General features: G+C 46.2%; 1 protein-coding gene across 1 annotated transcript in view; it reads left to right on the forward strand.

The window, feature by feature from the left end:
• USP19 (ubiquitin specific peptidase 19) overlaps positions 1 to 13,448 on the forward strand; it is a gene marked incomplete in the record, with an annotated part of 118,715 nt that overhangs the window by 26,768 nt on the left and 78,499 nt on the right. The window contains 1 exon segment of the mRNA XM_077451658.1: positions 5,028 to 5,379. Coding sequence (XP_077307784.1) covers positions 5,028 to 5,379 — 352 coding nt within the window.

A 13,448-nucleotide genomic window follows, 5' to 3' on the forward strand; every position in this document is an offset into this window, starting at 1 on the left:
ATGCCACCCTAGACTACCAGGGATGCCAGTCAGTGCTCAAAATGGGCATCACCGATTGGCATGCATTGTTTGGCACTGATTGGCATCCATCAGCACAATACAATGTCGCCTATCAGTGCCACCCATCCGTGCCCATCAGTGCCGCCTTATCAGTGCCACCTCATCAGTGCCGCCTTATCAGTGTCCATCAGTGAAGGAGAAAACTTACTTATTTACAAAGTTCAGCAAAATATAAAAACCGTAGAGGTGATCAAATACCACCAAAAGAAAAAAATTATAAAAATTTCATTTGGGTAAAGTGTAGCACGACCGCGCAATTGTCATTCAAAGTGCGACAGCGCTGAAAGCTCAAAATTGGTCTGGGCAGGAAGGTGTTTAAGTGCCTGGTATTGAAGTGGTTAAAGTTCCACTTTAAAGAATAATTCCAGGCAAACGTATTTCAATATCCACCCTCAACAATTCATTTGAATTTAAATTTGACATTTCATAGTCCACTTACTAGTTCTTCCACTGTAACTACGTGTTCTGTTTTTTTTAGTGAGTTGCCAGATGGCTTGCACATTTCTAAAATATAACTTAAAGGAGTTCCGCCCCACCCCCCCTCCCATGAAAAAATTAAAAGTCCGCCACTACAAATACTGTAGCTGTTGACTTTTAATATGAGGAGGGAACTTGCCTGTCCCGGGATCCCGTGATGTCGGCACCCCAACCAATTTTCGCATCGGTTCTGAGGGTGCTGCCGCCGCCATTCATGGTAAGGAAAACCATCAGTGAAGCCTTTCAGCTTCACAGCCGGTTCCCTACTGCGCATGCGCGACACGTGCTGCGCTTTCTAACTAGCACGGTGGAGGAGGGGGGGGGGGCTGAACTTCCGAGGGACGCTGCAAAGTGGTGAAGGGTACTTGTCAAAAACAGGTACCCCCTCCCCCCTGAAAGGGAGCAAATGTGGCACCGAAGGTGGGGGTGGAGGAAGCAGATAAGCGGAGGTTCCACTTTTGGGTGGAACTCCGCTTTAGTTAAAAACATGCAGAGTTTAAGGCACTTTGTAATTTTGGATAGAGTGGAGTGGCACATTTGTCAGGTTTTTATTGTTGTGTGCGGCCCCGTTAAGGAGATTCACCCTCTTATTTGTCCTGTTCACCTTCATCATCGAAAGTAAAATAAAATCTCAGGTTTTCCCCAGGACAGGATTAGAGGTGAAATCTTCCAATGGGGGGGGGGGGGGGGTGGCAGCTAAGGATTCCCTCTCACTTCCTGTTGTGGTTATGGAACAGGAAGTGAAGGGAAATCTCCCCAATGGGGCACAGATGGTGCAAAAACTGACAGGGATTATAACCCTCTATTACTCTATTCAAAAAAAAAAAAAAAGTTTTGCTTTTAGCTCTACTATTAAAAGAGGCTTTCCATGGGATTGATTCCTTTGTATCCTGATGGGTGGGAGAGGGAGACGGTCCAACAGAGAGAGGAGCGCATTGGGGGTGTTATCAGTGCAGAGATTTGATGATGGTCAAATGGCAGGAAGGAGACGGGGCGTTCGGCCTCCTTTCAGTCTTCTAGTAGTAGACGGGGAGTTGTAATCTGTGTGTTATGCTACACAGAAAAGTCTGCAGCACCCTTGGCAAATGGTAAATGTTTACTTGAGAAGGTTGTGAGATTAGCGAGGATGCAGCTTCTCGATGATTCTGTTTCTAAAAATGACTCGGCTACATATTGTCCCCCCCACCTCCCCCCCCCCGGGATCTGGTTGCCAAATGTAAAGTGGAGATGCTTCTAAAAATAGTAACCCGTCATTCTCTCGTGGTCACTTTCCCACCATCCTGAAATAATTCCATACATTTAAAGGAAAACCGAGCGCTTGAGCAACTGAAATGTATCCATGCCCTTTAAGAACCTTTAAAGGGGACTCCAGGGCCGGCCGGAAGGGGTTAAGACATCAAAAAGGTTTACATGTGAAAGCAGAGTGTTTATACTGGCCTTCTGTGCAGCCCGTAATGGTCTCCCTGAAGTCTGCTGGGAAAACCCACACGTGAAGGAGCCTCAAGCCCCGTACACACTATCAGATTGTCTGCTGAGTTTTTCCTTCAGATTTACCAAAACCATGTAATATGAGGTCAAACCTTAGGAGTTTCAATGTGTATGCAATCAGGCAGTCCCTTCTACTACATGGTTTTGGTAAATCTGAAGGAAAAACTCATCAGACAATCTGATAGTGTTGTACGGGGCTTTAGTCTCTCCTTTTTCACCAACCTTTTCACTAACCTGACATGTCCTTCTCCACATGAAGTGCGTCCTTTGATCCGCTGGCCATGCCCTCCAGTGTTTGTTTACATTCAGCAATGCAAGTCTTGGCTTCATCTGCACATTATGGCCTCAAGGCTTCTATGGGGTCATCTATGGCCTTGGGACACAGCGGCATAGAAGTCTGTGGGGCACTAATGCGTAAGCACAGTGAAACTTGTGGCATTGAATGTAAACAAACACAAGAGGCCGTGCCTGATAGGGAAAGGATGAGTTTTGTTTAGGTCGGGGAAAGGATCAACAAGGGTAAGTGCACATATCTTTTTTAAAGTGGTTGTAAACCCTTACATATACCAAATCAAGGTAATACAGGTAATACACAGAAATAAAACCAATCCTTCTACATGAGTTGCCCCTGTTTATCTACAGCCTTCTCTCCCCTACATCTGTTCAAAGTCCAGAGTTTTTACGGCTTGTCTGAATTTTTTAGAAAGCCGGAGGCGGAAGCTGAGGGTACACTCTGCAGAACTCGGTGAGGAGAGCTCAGAGCACTGATTGGAGGGAAAGGACACCCCCCCCCCCACCCCTTTTTCACGTAGGGACATAGCTGAGGCGGTCAATCACAGGCGGTGTGCTGGAGCTCACTCCTCGTCACCTTTTTTCTTATGGTGTCATGAAAACTTGTCAAAAGTGACTCGTGTGCAGATAGCAGAGGAAGGAGGACAGAACTGATACTTATGCTGTGTACACACGGTCGGACTTTATGGCAGAAAGTCAGATGGAATAATTTCATTGGATATTCCGATCGTGTGTGTGGGCTTCGGCTGACTTTTTTTTTTTTTTTTCGAAAAGTCTGACGGACCTAGAAATAGAACATGTTTTAAATCTTTCCGACTGAATCAATTTCTATTAGGAAAACTTTGTCTGTATGCTGTTCCGACGGACCAAAAACTACGTAAGGGCAGCTATTGGCTACTGGCTATTGAATTTCCTTTTTCTAGTCCTGTCATACGTCTTGTACGTCACCGCGTTCTAAATGATCGGACTTTGGTGTGATCGTGTCTAGAGGTCGACCGATATTTGGCATTTTTTAATTAATCGGCATCGGCCGATTGTGCTGATAAAAAAAAAAAAGCCGATTACATGTTCAGCGCGACTTGCAAAAGACTTCTGTAATAGAAGTCAATGTAAGTTGCCTGAAGACATCAGTGAAGGACTTTCCTCCTCTCTGGGCTGCCAAGAAAAGATCAAAGAGATGCAATGTTTCTTCTTCAATGGGCTGAACTCCCTGTGTAGAAGTTCTCAGTTTAACCATTTAAAGACTAAATCTTTTCTGACACTTGTTGCTTACAAGTAAAAATCCAGTATTTTCTACTAGAAAATCACTCAGAAGCCCCAAAAATTATATATATATTTTTTTTAGCAGAGACCCTAGGGAATAAAATAGCGGTTGTTGCAATATTTTATGTGACGCGGTATTTGCGCAGAGGTCTTTCAAATGCAAGTTAGCCCTTTTTTTTTTTTTTCGTTCAAAAGTTTTGAATACCTGGTTTTTGTGTATTTAATAAATAGTTTTTTTTTTGTTTTTTTTATATCTAAATTATACATACAAGTGAACTGATTGGAGGTTTGTTTTGTTTAATAAATGTGTAAGAAATTTTTCTGCATCACTTATTAAGGCTGCTTTCACACTGGATCGGGCAGGCGTTGACGGTAAAACGCTGCAAGTTTTAGCAGCGATTTACCGTCATTTTAGCCCCGCTATTCGGCTGCTAGCGGGGCAGTGAAGCACTGCTGCAAAATCGCATTGCATGTGCTTCAGCAGTGGTGACCATTCATTTCAATGGGCAGGAGTGGTGGAGGAGCGGTTTGCACCGCTCCAAAGATGCTGCTTGCAGGATTTTTTTTTTTTTTATTTTTTTTTTAACGTCCTGCCAGCGCATCTTCTCATTGTGAAAGCACTCGGGGCTTTCACACAGGCTGCAGGGGAGCCGTTTTGACGGCAATTTACAGGCACTATTTTTAGCCGAAAAACGCCCCAGTGTGAAAGGTGTCCAACATAGATTTTATGAGATGAGGGGGGGGGGAGGAAAAAAAAAAATCGGCCTAACATATCGCCCCAAAAAAAATTGGCATCATATATCGGCCGCCGCGATTTCTAAATATCGGCATCGGCCAGAGAAAAAGCCATATCAGTCGACCTCTAATCGTGTCTAGGCAAGTCCATTTCAGTGAAAACTCAGTCGGAAAAACCACCAGAGTTTATTCTGACTGGAAAAACGGTTGCGTTGTATGCGCCATAAGTGCTCTGGATTGAGACAGGTACACACTGTAGAGCAGTGGTCATCAACTCCGGTCCTCAGGACCCACTAACAGGCCAGGTTTTCACGATAACTGAAATGTATCACAGGTGATATCATTTGCTGCTCAGTGATTGCAGTATTCTAGTCTGCATCTCCCCCAAAGTAATACATAAAACCTGGCCTGTTAGTGGACCCTGAGGACAGGGTTGATGACCACTGCTGTAGAGGGATATGCTTTGTTCATATTTCATGTCTGAGGTTTACAACCACTTTAAGGGGACATGCTATATTCCTTGATCAGTGCAGGGACTGATATAAGTGGTCCATTGTGATTTGTAAATCCATGTGTAATATGCTGATAGTATAAACATGCATAGGAATAATATTAAAGTCTAATATAATGTGCAATTTTTTCATTTTTTTTTTTTTTTCCATTTTCTTGCTTTTTTTTTTTTTTTGTATAACGTGCTTCTTTTCATGTTGAAGGCTACTACATGTGACCAAGAGATGATTCCTCTTCCTGATATGCAGCCGGTGCCTCCGTCGGTCCCTCAGATGGTACAGCCTGGTTGCTCCTCCACTCCAAGTAACCGGATAGAGGAGGATATGGCTTCAGGTGCGACTCTTCCGTCTAAAGAGTCGGCCGCTGCAGTTTCGGAGCAAGTCCTGGAGCGTCAGCAGGAAGTCCCAAAACCACCCGAGTTTCTGCAAGATGAGGAAACGTTTGTGGATTCCCCGATAATTCCAGCGACACAAGATGAGATTCCGCTTCTGGGGAAAGCACCTGAAAATCCGATGGTTCCCAACGGGGGCTGCAGCCTGGAAGATGGCGGAGAAGGTAAATGTCTAGTTGGGCAGCACCTTTCCTGATGGATCTCTACATTTTTGGTTTTCACCTCTTGGCACAGAGAGTACGCAAATATGTGGCCTCTCGGCGGGTGGCCCTTAAAGAGGAAGTAAACCCTGATGGGTGTTACTTCCTCTTTCATTCCCTGCAAAGGCAAAGCATAATGGACTACTATGCATCGCATAGTAGCCCATTATGTGTCACTTACCTGACACAGGGGCCAGCGAAGTCGCCGCTGTCCCCTGTAGTCCGCCTCATCCATCTTGCTGGTGGCGTCTCGCAGCTCCGCCACTGTCATTCGGCGAAGCCGCGATGACGTCACTCCCGCGCATGCGCACGGGAGTCGACACGCACGGCAGCTCCATTCTTGGAAATGCCGCGCTCAGTGCGCCTGCGCGCCGCTGTCTACGGCGCATGCGCCATAGACAGCGGTGCCCGTTTTCGTGGCAAATATCTCCTAAACCATATAGGTTTAGGAGATATTGCTTGGACCTACAGGTAAGCCTTAATCTAGGCTTACCTGTAGGTCAAAGTGGTTTGTAAGGGTTTACAACCACTTTAACGCTGAGAGGCTGCATATTTGTGTACCTAAAATTTAAACGAACCTGTGCTCTCGGCACAATTACTGTTGCCTAACAGAAAGCTAGTACAGTAGAACCTTGGATTACAAACCTAATCCGTTCCAGGAGAATGCTTGTAATCTAAAGCCCTCGCATATCAAAGCGAGTTTCCCCATAGAAGTCAATGGAAAATAAGATAATTAGTTCCGCATTGACTTCTATTGCATGCAATACCGCATGTGGCCAGAGGTGGGGGGCGCCGAAGAGCCTCAGAAATAGTCAGGGACAGCTCAGCTGAACGCGGAAAGGCTCAGAAACACATTTGGGAACTCAGCTTTTTACTGCGTGTCTGTGAGCTGTCTTTTTTTTATTTTATTTTTTATTTTTTTGTAGCGTTTTGCTTACAAGGAGGAGTATCCATAGAGCAGGCAGTGCTGTGGGGTGGGGGGGAGAAAGGGGCCCGATGTATGTGTAGGTAGGCTTTATTTTCCTGTTTGAAGGGAACATGAAATGGAGGTAAGCAGATTTTTATTTACTTGCAAAGGTACAGTTCTAGGACAATTCTGAGGTTTCATGTGACGAGCTTTGCGTCGCGTTTCTTTGGCACCTGCGGATCCTGTTGAGATTGCTTATATTGCAGGTAAAATCTCAGTCTTGTTTGTGGAGTTTTTTGCAAAAACAAAATTCACACATATGAGCAGCAATTGTCAAGAAAGGTACACAAGCTCTAAAACGCACACCGACCTTTCTGTAACTGCCATCTGCAGCTCTTGTCTAGCCATCAACTAGGAGACCTGAAACACTGAAGCAGATCCAGTTGCTCCCCTTGCTTTGTTGGTAAATTTTGGAAACTGAATTGTGTCTTTAGATTGTAGTTTGTGGCATTTTAATACATTTTAAAAATGAAAAACTTTTTTCCTCCTTTTTGTATAGCCTAAAACTGTAAGGGCTACTGTCCTTTTTTTTTTTTTTTTTTTTTTTTTTTTTTTTGCTTTTGTCCTCCTATAGCCTGATGCTATAAGTCAGGGGTGCCCAACCTTTTGAAGAGCGAGGGCCGCTTAAGTGAATTGGTAACTGGTCGCGGGCCAAAATGAGTGGAGCGGGAGGATGACAGGTCCGTGTCCACTAACACAGCTCACTCTACTCTGTGGGCCCCCTGATCCAATCCGATTCGCCCAAATGGAAGGGGCAGATCCCTTTCTATTTTTTTTTTTAGGTAGGCGAGTGTAAACAGACACAAGTCCGTTTACATCTGCTGCTCCATAGAGGTGAATAGTAAGTCCGATTGGGTCGGATCATTCATGTGAAAGGGGCCAAAGGCTGCTTTCACACTGATGCTCTGCGATTTGGCCAAACCGCAGGTGCAGCGCAGCGAACCTGTGGATTTTCTGCAGATTAGCTGCACTTTTCTGTAAACTTCTATTATATGCTGCAAGTTTGGCGCACTTTCTGAAGGCGCAACAAACCCACAGGTAATTACAGAAGTCTATGGCTCAATGCAGGTAACCCCGCAGCTGCACTGCACCTGCAGAGAAGTTTGAAAGCAGCCCAGTAACCACTGCAAAACAGATATATCCATATATATTGTAAATTTAGTAGCGAACTTACCTTTAATAACCATCTTCCATTCTGGTATTGCTGGCTGTTGCTGAGTGCATTTGGTATCACTCGGCCTGTGACAGGATACAGAAAGCATTGGCTTATGTGGCTCTGCTCCACAGCCACTTGCTTGCACTACCAGTGGCTTCATTCACAAAACTGCTGCTCTGGGATGGCTGGTCAGTAACCCGTGATCTGGGCTTGCCAACCTGCCATCTTGGAGCAGGAGGCCGAGGGCCACATTAGAGGGCTCCGCGGGCCACATGTGGCCCCCAGGCCACTGGTTGGGCACCCCTGCTATAAGTGAAAAATAACAATAAAATAAAAGAACACTTACCTGCTCTGTGTAATGGTGTTGCACAGAGCAGCCCCAATCTTCTTTTTTTGGATACCCTGCAGCTGCTCCTGGCATCCCCACAATAGCAAGCCTTTTGCTATGGGGGCACTCAAGCAGACTTGCTCCCAAGCCGTGCTTTGTGTTTCCATCCACATACGGAGCGCTGCTCGGCCACACTCCAAACAGCTCCCGCTGCTGTGTGAGCCAATGAGGGGGGAGAGAGGCCTGCTGCTCTCATGCACATTGCCGTTAAGTATAAGGGGGGCTTTGGCAGCTACCTGCACCCAAGTTTTTTTTACCTTAAGGGAGGGCTGGGGAAAAAATCGAGTTGAGAGGTCAAATCGATTCAAATTTTCAGCAAATCGAAAAACAAATTTTTCACCAGGACCGGCGCTGACACCGCGCCAGTCCTGTGGAGCTGGGGGCAGGAGTTTTTAGGTGAGGCCGCGGCTCCGACCTAGTCCACGGCCTCACCTAAAAACTCCTGCCCGCTGCTCCTCAGGACCGGGGCGGTGTCCATCAAAAACATTTTTAATCTTCTTTTATTTTATTTTTTTTATATCGCCCAGCTCTACCTTAAGGTGAAAAATAGTGATGCGCCGATACCGAGTATTTGCATGAGTTTTCATACTTGTAAAAAAGTGCTGTCTCCTCCACCCAAAATGCCCCCCCACATGAACCAGCATAAAACCATGCAGTTGAGCCACAGTTTTACCACTTCCCCTTTAGCCACAAAGACAGCTAAGGGGTGTGCACGTACCCTGCAGCAAAAATGATCCCAGCTGTTGCGTTCAGGGGGCAGTATCGCCTGCTGAATGTGACCCATTCAACTGAATTGGGGGCTCCCCACAACCACATGCAATGCAAGTAGTTGTGGCGCACTGGTGTGGGGGTTCAAGCGGTTAAAGCAGGCCGTACAACTCCTCACTGCCTGTTATTTGCTTACTGAAGAGTGATCTGATCGTTGATTGGTCTTTAAAGAGCAATGTTGGTGTAAACTAGCATTAAAGTGGTTGTATATTAATTTTTTTTACTTTTACCTACAGGAAAGCCTATAATAAGGCTTACCTGTAGGTAAAAAATATCTCCTAAACCTGTACGGTTTAGGAGATATTCCCCTCGGTATGCGCCGCTGACTGCAGCGGCGCATGCGCACAAGGGGGATTCTCGGCTGAAAGCCCGGCAGTGGCCGGACCCGGCCGGGATGAAATCTCCCGCGCGCATGCGCTGGAGTGACGATATCGCGGCCCCGGCCACTCACAGCGCCGGAGCCGCGATACCCGGAAGAAACGCAGAGGGAGCATGTCAGCTTAAAATCTGTCTGTTTGTACGCTCCATCGGACAATTGTCGGATTTTCCGCGGACAAATGTTGGATGGCAGGGTTATGACTTTTCCGTGGACAAATGTCTCTTATCAGATTTTCGGGTCGTGTGTACAAAAGTCCAAGGTACAAACATCTCGGAATCGATGCTCACCAAGCACAACATTCGCAGAAGGTGCCCGAATGGTGGCGCTAAAGAGCTGAAAAGCCACGTAGTACGTCACTACGTTTTGTGTTTGTTGGCCGACAATTGTGTGCCGTTTTTTGAACGCAAGACAAGTTCCTGGCCAGCGCCCTTCGGACAAAAGTCTGACGCTTTGCGGAAAATCCGATCGTGTGTAAGAGGCTTTAGATCCTGGATGTCTGTAGATTTATAGATTTTAGTGTAAGAGTGGACTTCCTCTTTTTAAAGTGGTTGTAAACCCTTACAAACCACTTTGACCTACAGGTAAGCCTAGATTAAGGCTTACCTGTAGGCCCAAGAAATATCTCCTAAACCTATATGGTTTAGGAGATATTTGCCCGAAAACAGGCACCGCTGTCTACGGCGCATGCACCGTAGACAGCGGTGCGCAGGCGCACTGAGCGCGGCATTCTCAACTACGGAGCTGCCGCGCGTGTCGGCTCCCGTGCGCATGCGTGGGAGTGACGTCATCGCGGCTTCGCCGAATGACAGCGGCGGAGCAGCGAGACCCCACCAAGAAGATGGATGCGGCGGACTACAGGGGACAGCGGTGACTTCGCTGGCTCCTGTGTCAGGTAAGTGACACATAATGGGGTAGTATGCGATGCATAGTAGTCCATTATGCTTTGCCTTTGCAGGGAATGAAAGAGGAAGTAAACTCATCAGGGTTTACTTCCTCTTTAACATGATGTCTTTCTGCAGCCAGTTTGATTTCAGATCTTCCTTTTTATCAATCACAAAGTGACTTGCCTTTCGGTCACATGATCAGAACAGGAGGGGAGTATGACGCAGCATTTTCTCCAGAACAGGTAAGCATTTCAGTTATCAGGGGCCCCCTCTCACCCTTTTTGGTGTTGACCCTCATCCTAAAAACCAGTGTGACCCGGAGGCTGCTTCCCCACCCCCCGCTTCTCTCCTTGGTTCCCCCCCACTGGCCTCTCTGGACTTGTAGTTCCACGGCAGGCTCTTTGCCTCCTTCTCCCAGCATAGCTGGCTGCCCCCTGTGTTGCTCCTTCACTCCGGTCTGAACCTCATCATGTCGCAGCTCTGGCTTGTGAGGAAAGGTTATGTTCTCCCAGCCCCCAGCCAGTTATCCTTTCTGATTATATTACCAGCTGCACAGCTTTCTTGGAGACGGCAACAGGACCTCGTGTTTTTGTTTTTTCTCCAAAATTGATTTTACTTGTTTGTTTGTTTTTTGGTTTTCGATCGCTGTTTTGGATTGCCGGATAGGGTGGTTTTATTTAAAGGGATCCGTATTTCTCCTGCCTGACCTTTTTTGGTAACTTTCTGGATAATGATTTGTTCCTCGACCAACAATCTGAGCCTCTGCTGTGAAGGTAATGGAAGCCGAGTGCTTAATCTGTGTACTACGGGATGTTTAAGATGTCCGGCTTTGCGTTTTTTTTTTTTTATGCGTGCGAACCAAATGTTGATCGATTTGTCTTCTGACTGACGAGGTTTATGTTCTGTAGAGAAACCAGTGAAGCAGCTGAATTCCGTATGTTCTAGGTCTGTTGTATGTTTTGTATTTATTTTTATTGAGGGCTTAGGAACCGCTGCAGTGATTGTGCCTTTTGAATAAAGGATAAAGGAGCAATTTACTTTCATGTTGTGTTCCTTTTTATTGTCATTGTAAATCACTTGTTGGCCATATATGGTTGTTGTTGTTGTTGTTGTTGTTGTTGCTCAGGATTTATATAACAGTTTACGCCAGTGTTTCTCAGCTCCAGTCCTCATGGCCCACTAACAGGTCATGTTTTCAGGATTTCCCTCAGATGAAACAGCTGGGGTAATTACTAAGGCAGTGAAACTGATCAAATCACCTGTGCAAAATAATGGAAAGCCTGAAAACATGACCTGTTAGTGGGCCATGAGGACTGGAATTGAGAAACACTGGTTTACGCAGTGCTTTAAAATATAAAGGCGAGCAGTACAATTACAATACGGTTCCATACAGAAAGAATAGGAGGGCCCTGCTCATGGAGCTTGCAATCTAAAGGGAGGGAGGAGGTGATACAAAAGGTAATGGGTGCAGGTGATGATCTGATGGAGGTGACTTGGGTACAGTTAAAGTGGAGGTGGGATAGGTTTCCCCAAAAAAATAAAAAAAGTGGGTTTTCAAGGATCGCCTAAAGGCGGCCAGTGGAGGAGCTGGCCGGCATACTGGAGCAGGCAGTTCCAGACAATGGGAGAGGCTCTGGAGAAGTCCTGGAGGTGAGCATGGGAGGCAGTAACAAGGGAGCTAGAGAGCAGGAGGAGGTTCTGGGAGGAGCAGAGGACGGTTTGGACAATATCTGCAGATGAGGTTGGTGATGTTGCTGGGGGCGCTGTTGTGGCTGCTTCTTGTTCTTCTTTTAGCATGCTTCCTTTATTATTATTATTATTATTAATATTAATAAGTTATAGAAAGATATATATATATATATATATATATCTCTCTCTATCTCCGGGCTCGACAAATCCCAGGCGCCAGGTCGCCGTTGCGACTAGAAATTGTGCCCTGGCGCCTGGGTTTTTGTCACTGACAGGTACCTCTGCTACAGGGCTGGCTGTGGAGGCCTCCAGACACAGAGCACTGTCTGGTAGTCTGAATGGAGCAGGAAGACAGCGCGCCTCAGCAGCCTCTGACATCCTCCTCCCTTCTCCGCACACTGTTGGCAGAGCAGCGCCGCAGTGTGTGAAACCGTATGTAGAGAGGAGCTGTCAAAATTGAGGTGGGACCGGGGTGGGCGGGACCTAGCTATCCAACACCAGCCAATGGGATGTTATTTGGGCGGGCCGATAGGTGTATGTGGCCACACCCCTTTCTTAAGCAGCCCAATCATTGGCTGGATAGCTGCTGGGTCCTGCCCACCCGGGTCCCGCCCACCTCTGACATCACGCTGAATTTGTCACTTCCTCTCTCTCCTTACAGTTTCACACGATGCAGCACTGCAGAGAGCATTCAGTTTCACAGTTACACTATCGGCTGTGAAACCTGCCAGTGCCATCCAGTGCCACTTGCCAATCGGTGCCACCTGCCAGTGCCAGTTAGTGCCATCTACCAATGCCACCTGCCAGTGCCAAGCAGTGCCACCTGCCAGTGCCAAGCAGTGGCAATTAGTGCCACCTGCCAATTAGTGCCAATGCCATCTGCCAGTGCCACTTGCCAGTGTCAACTGTCAGTTCCCATCAGTGCAACCTCAGTGCTGCCTATTGGTGCCCATCAGTGCCCCCTGTCAGTGCCCATCAGTTCCAACCTCAGTGCAGCCTATCAGTGCAGCCTATCAGTGCAGCCTATCAGTGCAGCCTATCAGTGCAGCCTATCAGTGCAGGAGGAAAAAAAACTTATTTGCAAAATCTTCTAACAAAAAAGTTGTGTGTGTGTGTGTGTGTGTGTGTGTGTGTGTGTGTGTGTGTGTGTTTTTTTTTTTTTTTTTTTATATTGTCCTTTTTTTCTCTTGGCATCAGGCATGAGCAATTCTTATTGCCCGATGCCCCAGACATGCAGTTCTGGGTGCTGGGCAGAGGATTTAAATAACTGTCTCCTAACTTTTTCAGCTGGCTCCTAGATTCTAAGCAAATTTGTCAAGCCCTGGGAGATTTTTTTTTTTTTTTTTTTTTTTTTATTACAAATAAATATGTGAAAAGTGTGCTGTGCATTTGTATTCCGCCCCCGAGTCAATATTTTGTAGAACTAAGCAATCATTTGGTGCATAATAAATAACCCACAAAAAAAAAATCAATACAGTGAAACAAAAGCAAGAAAGTCCTCAAAGGAAATCCAAACGCCAAAGAGTCTGTGTAGTGGCAGGTAATCTTGATTATCCATGCCCCACCATCACTCGTGTGGGAGAAATGCACACTCACCAGATAACGAAGTGTAATGAGCCTCGTAATAATCAGATCCTTTGGGAAGCGATATGGGTCAGAGGAGGATGATCCTTCACTTCAGCTCAAACCTTAGATGTCTCCTTTTATGTTTTGTATGATATTAAGGCTCGGCAAAAGCAAAATATTTATCATAGCGCAATATGTTTATTAAAACCGGTATACATTTTTGATAAAATGCGCAC

Source organism: Lithobates pipiens, unplaced genomic scaffold, assembly GCF_037356315.1.
Source record: "Lithobates pipiens isolate NorthernLeopardFrog02 unplaced genomic scaffold, aLitPip1_a1.2 Scaffold_23, whole genome shotgun sequence".
Lineage (NCBI taxonomy): Eukaryota > Metazoa > Chordata > Amphibia > Anura > Ranidae > Lithobates > Lithobates pipiens.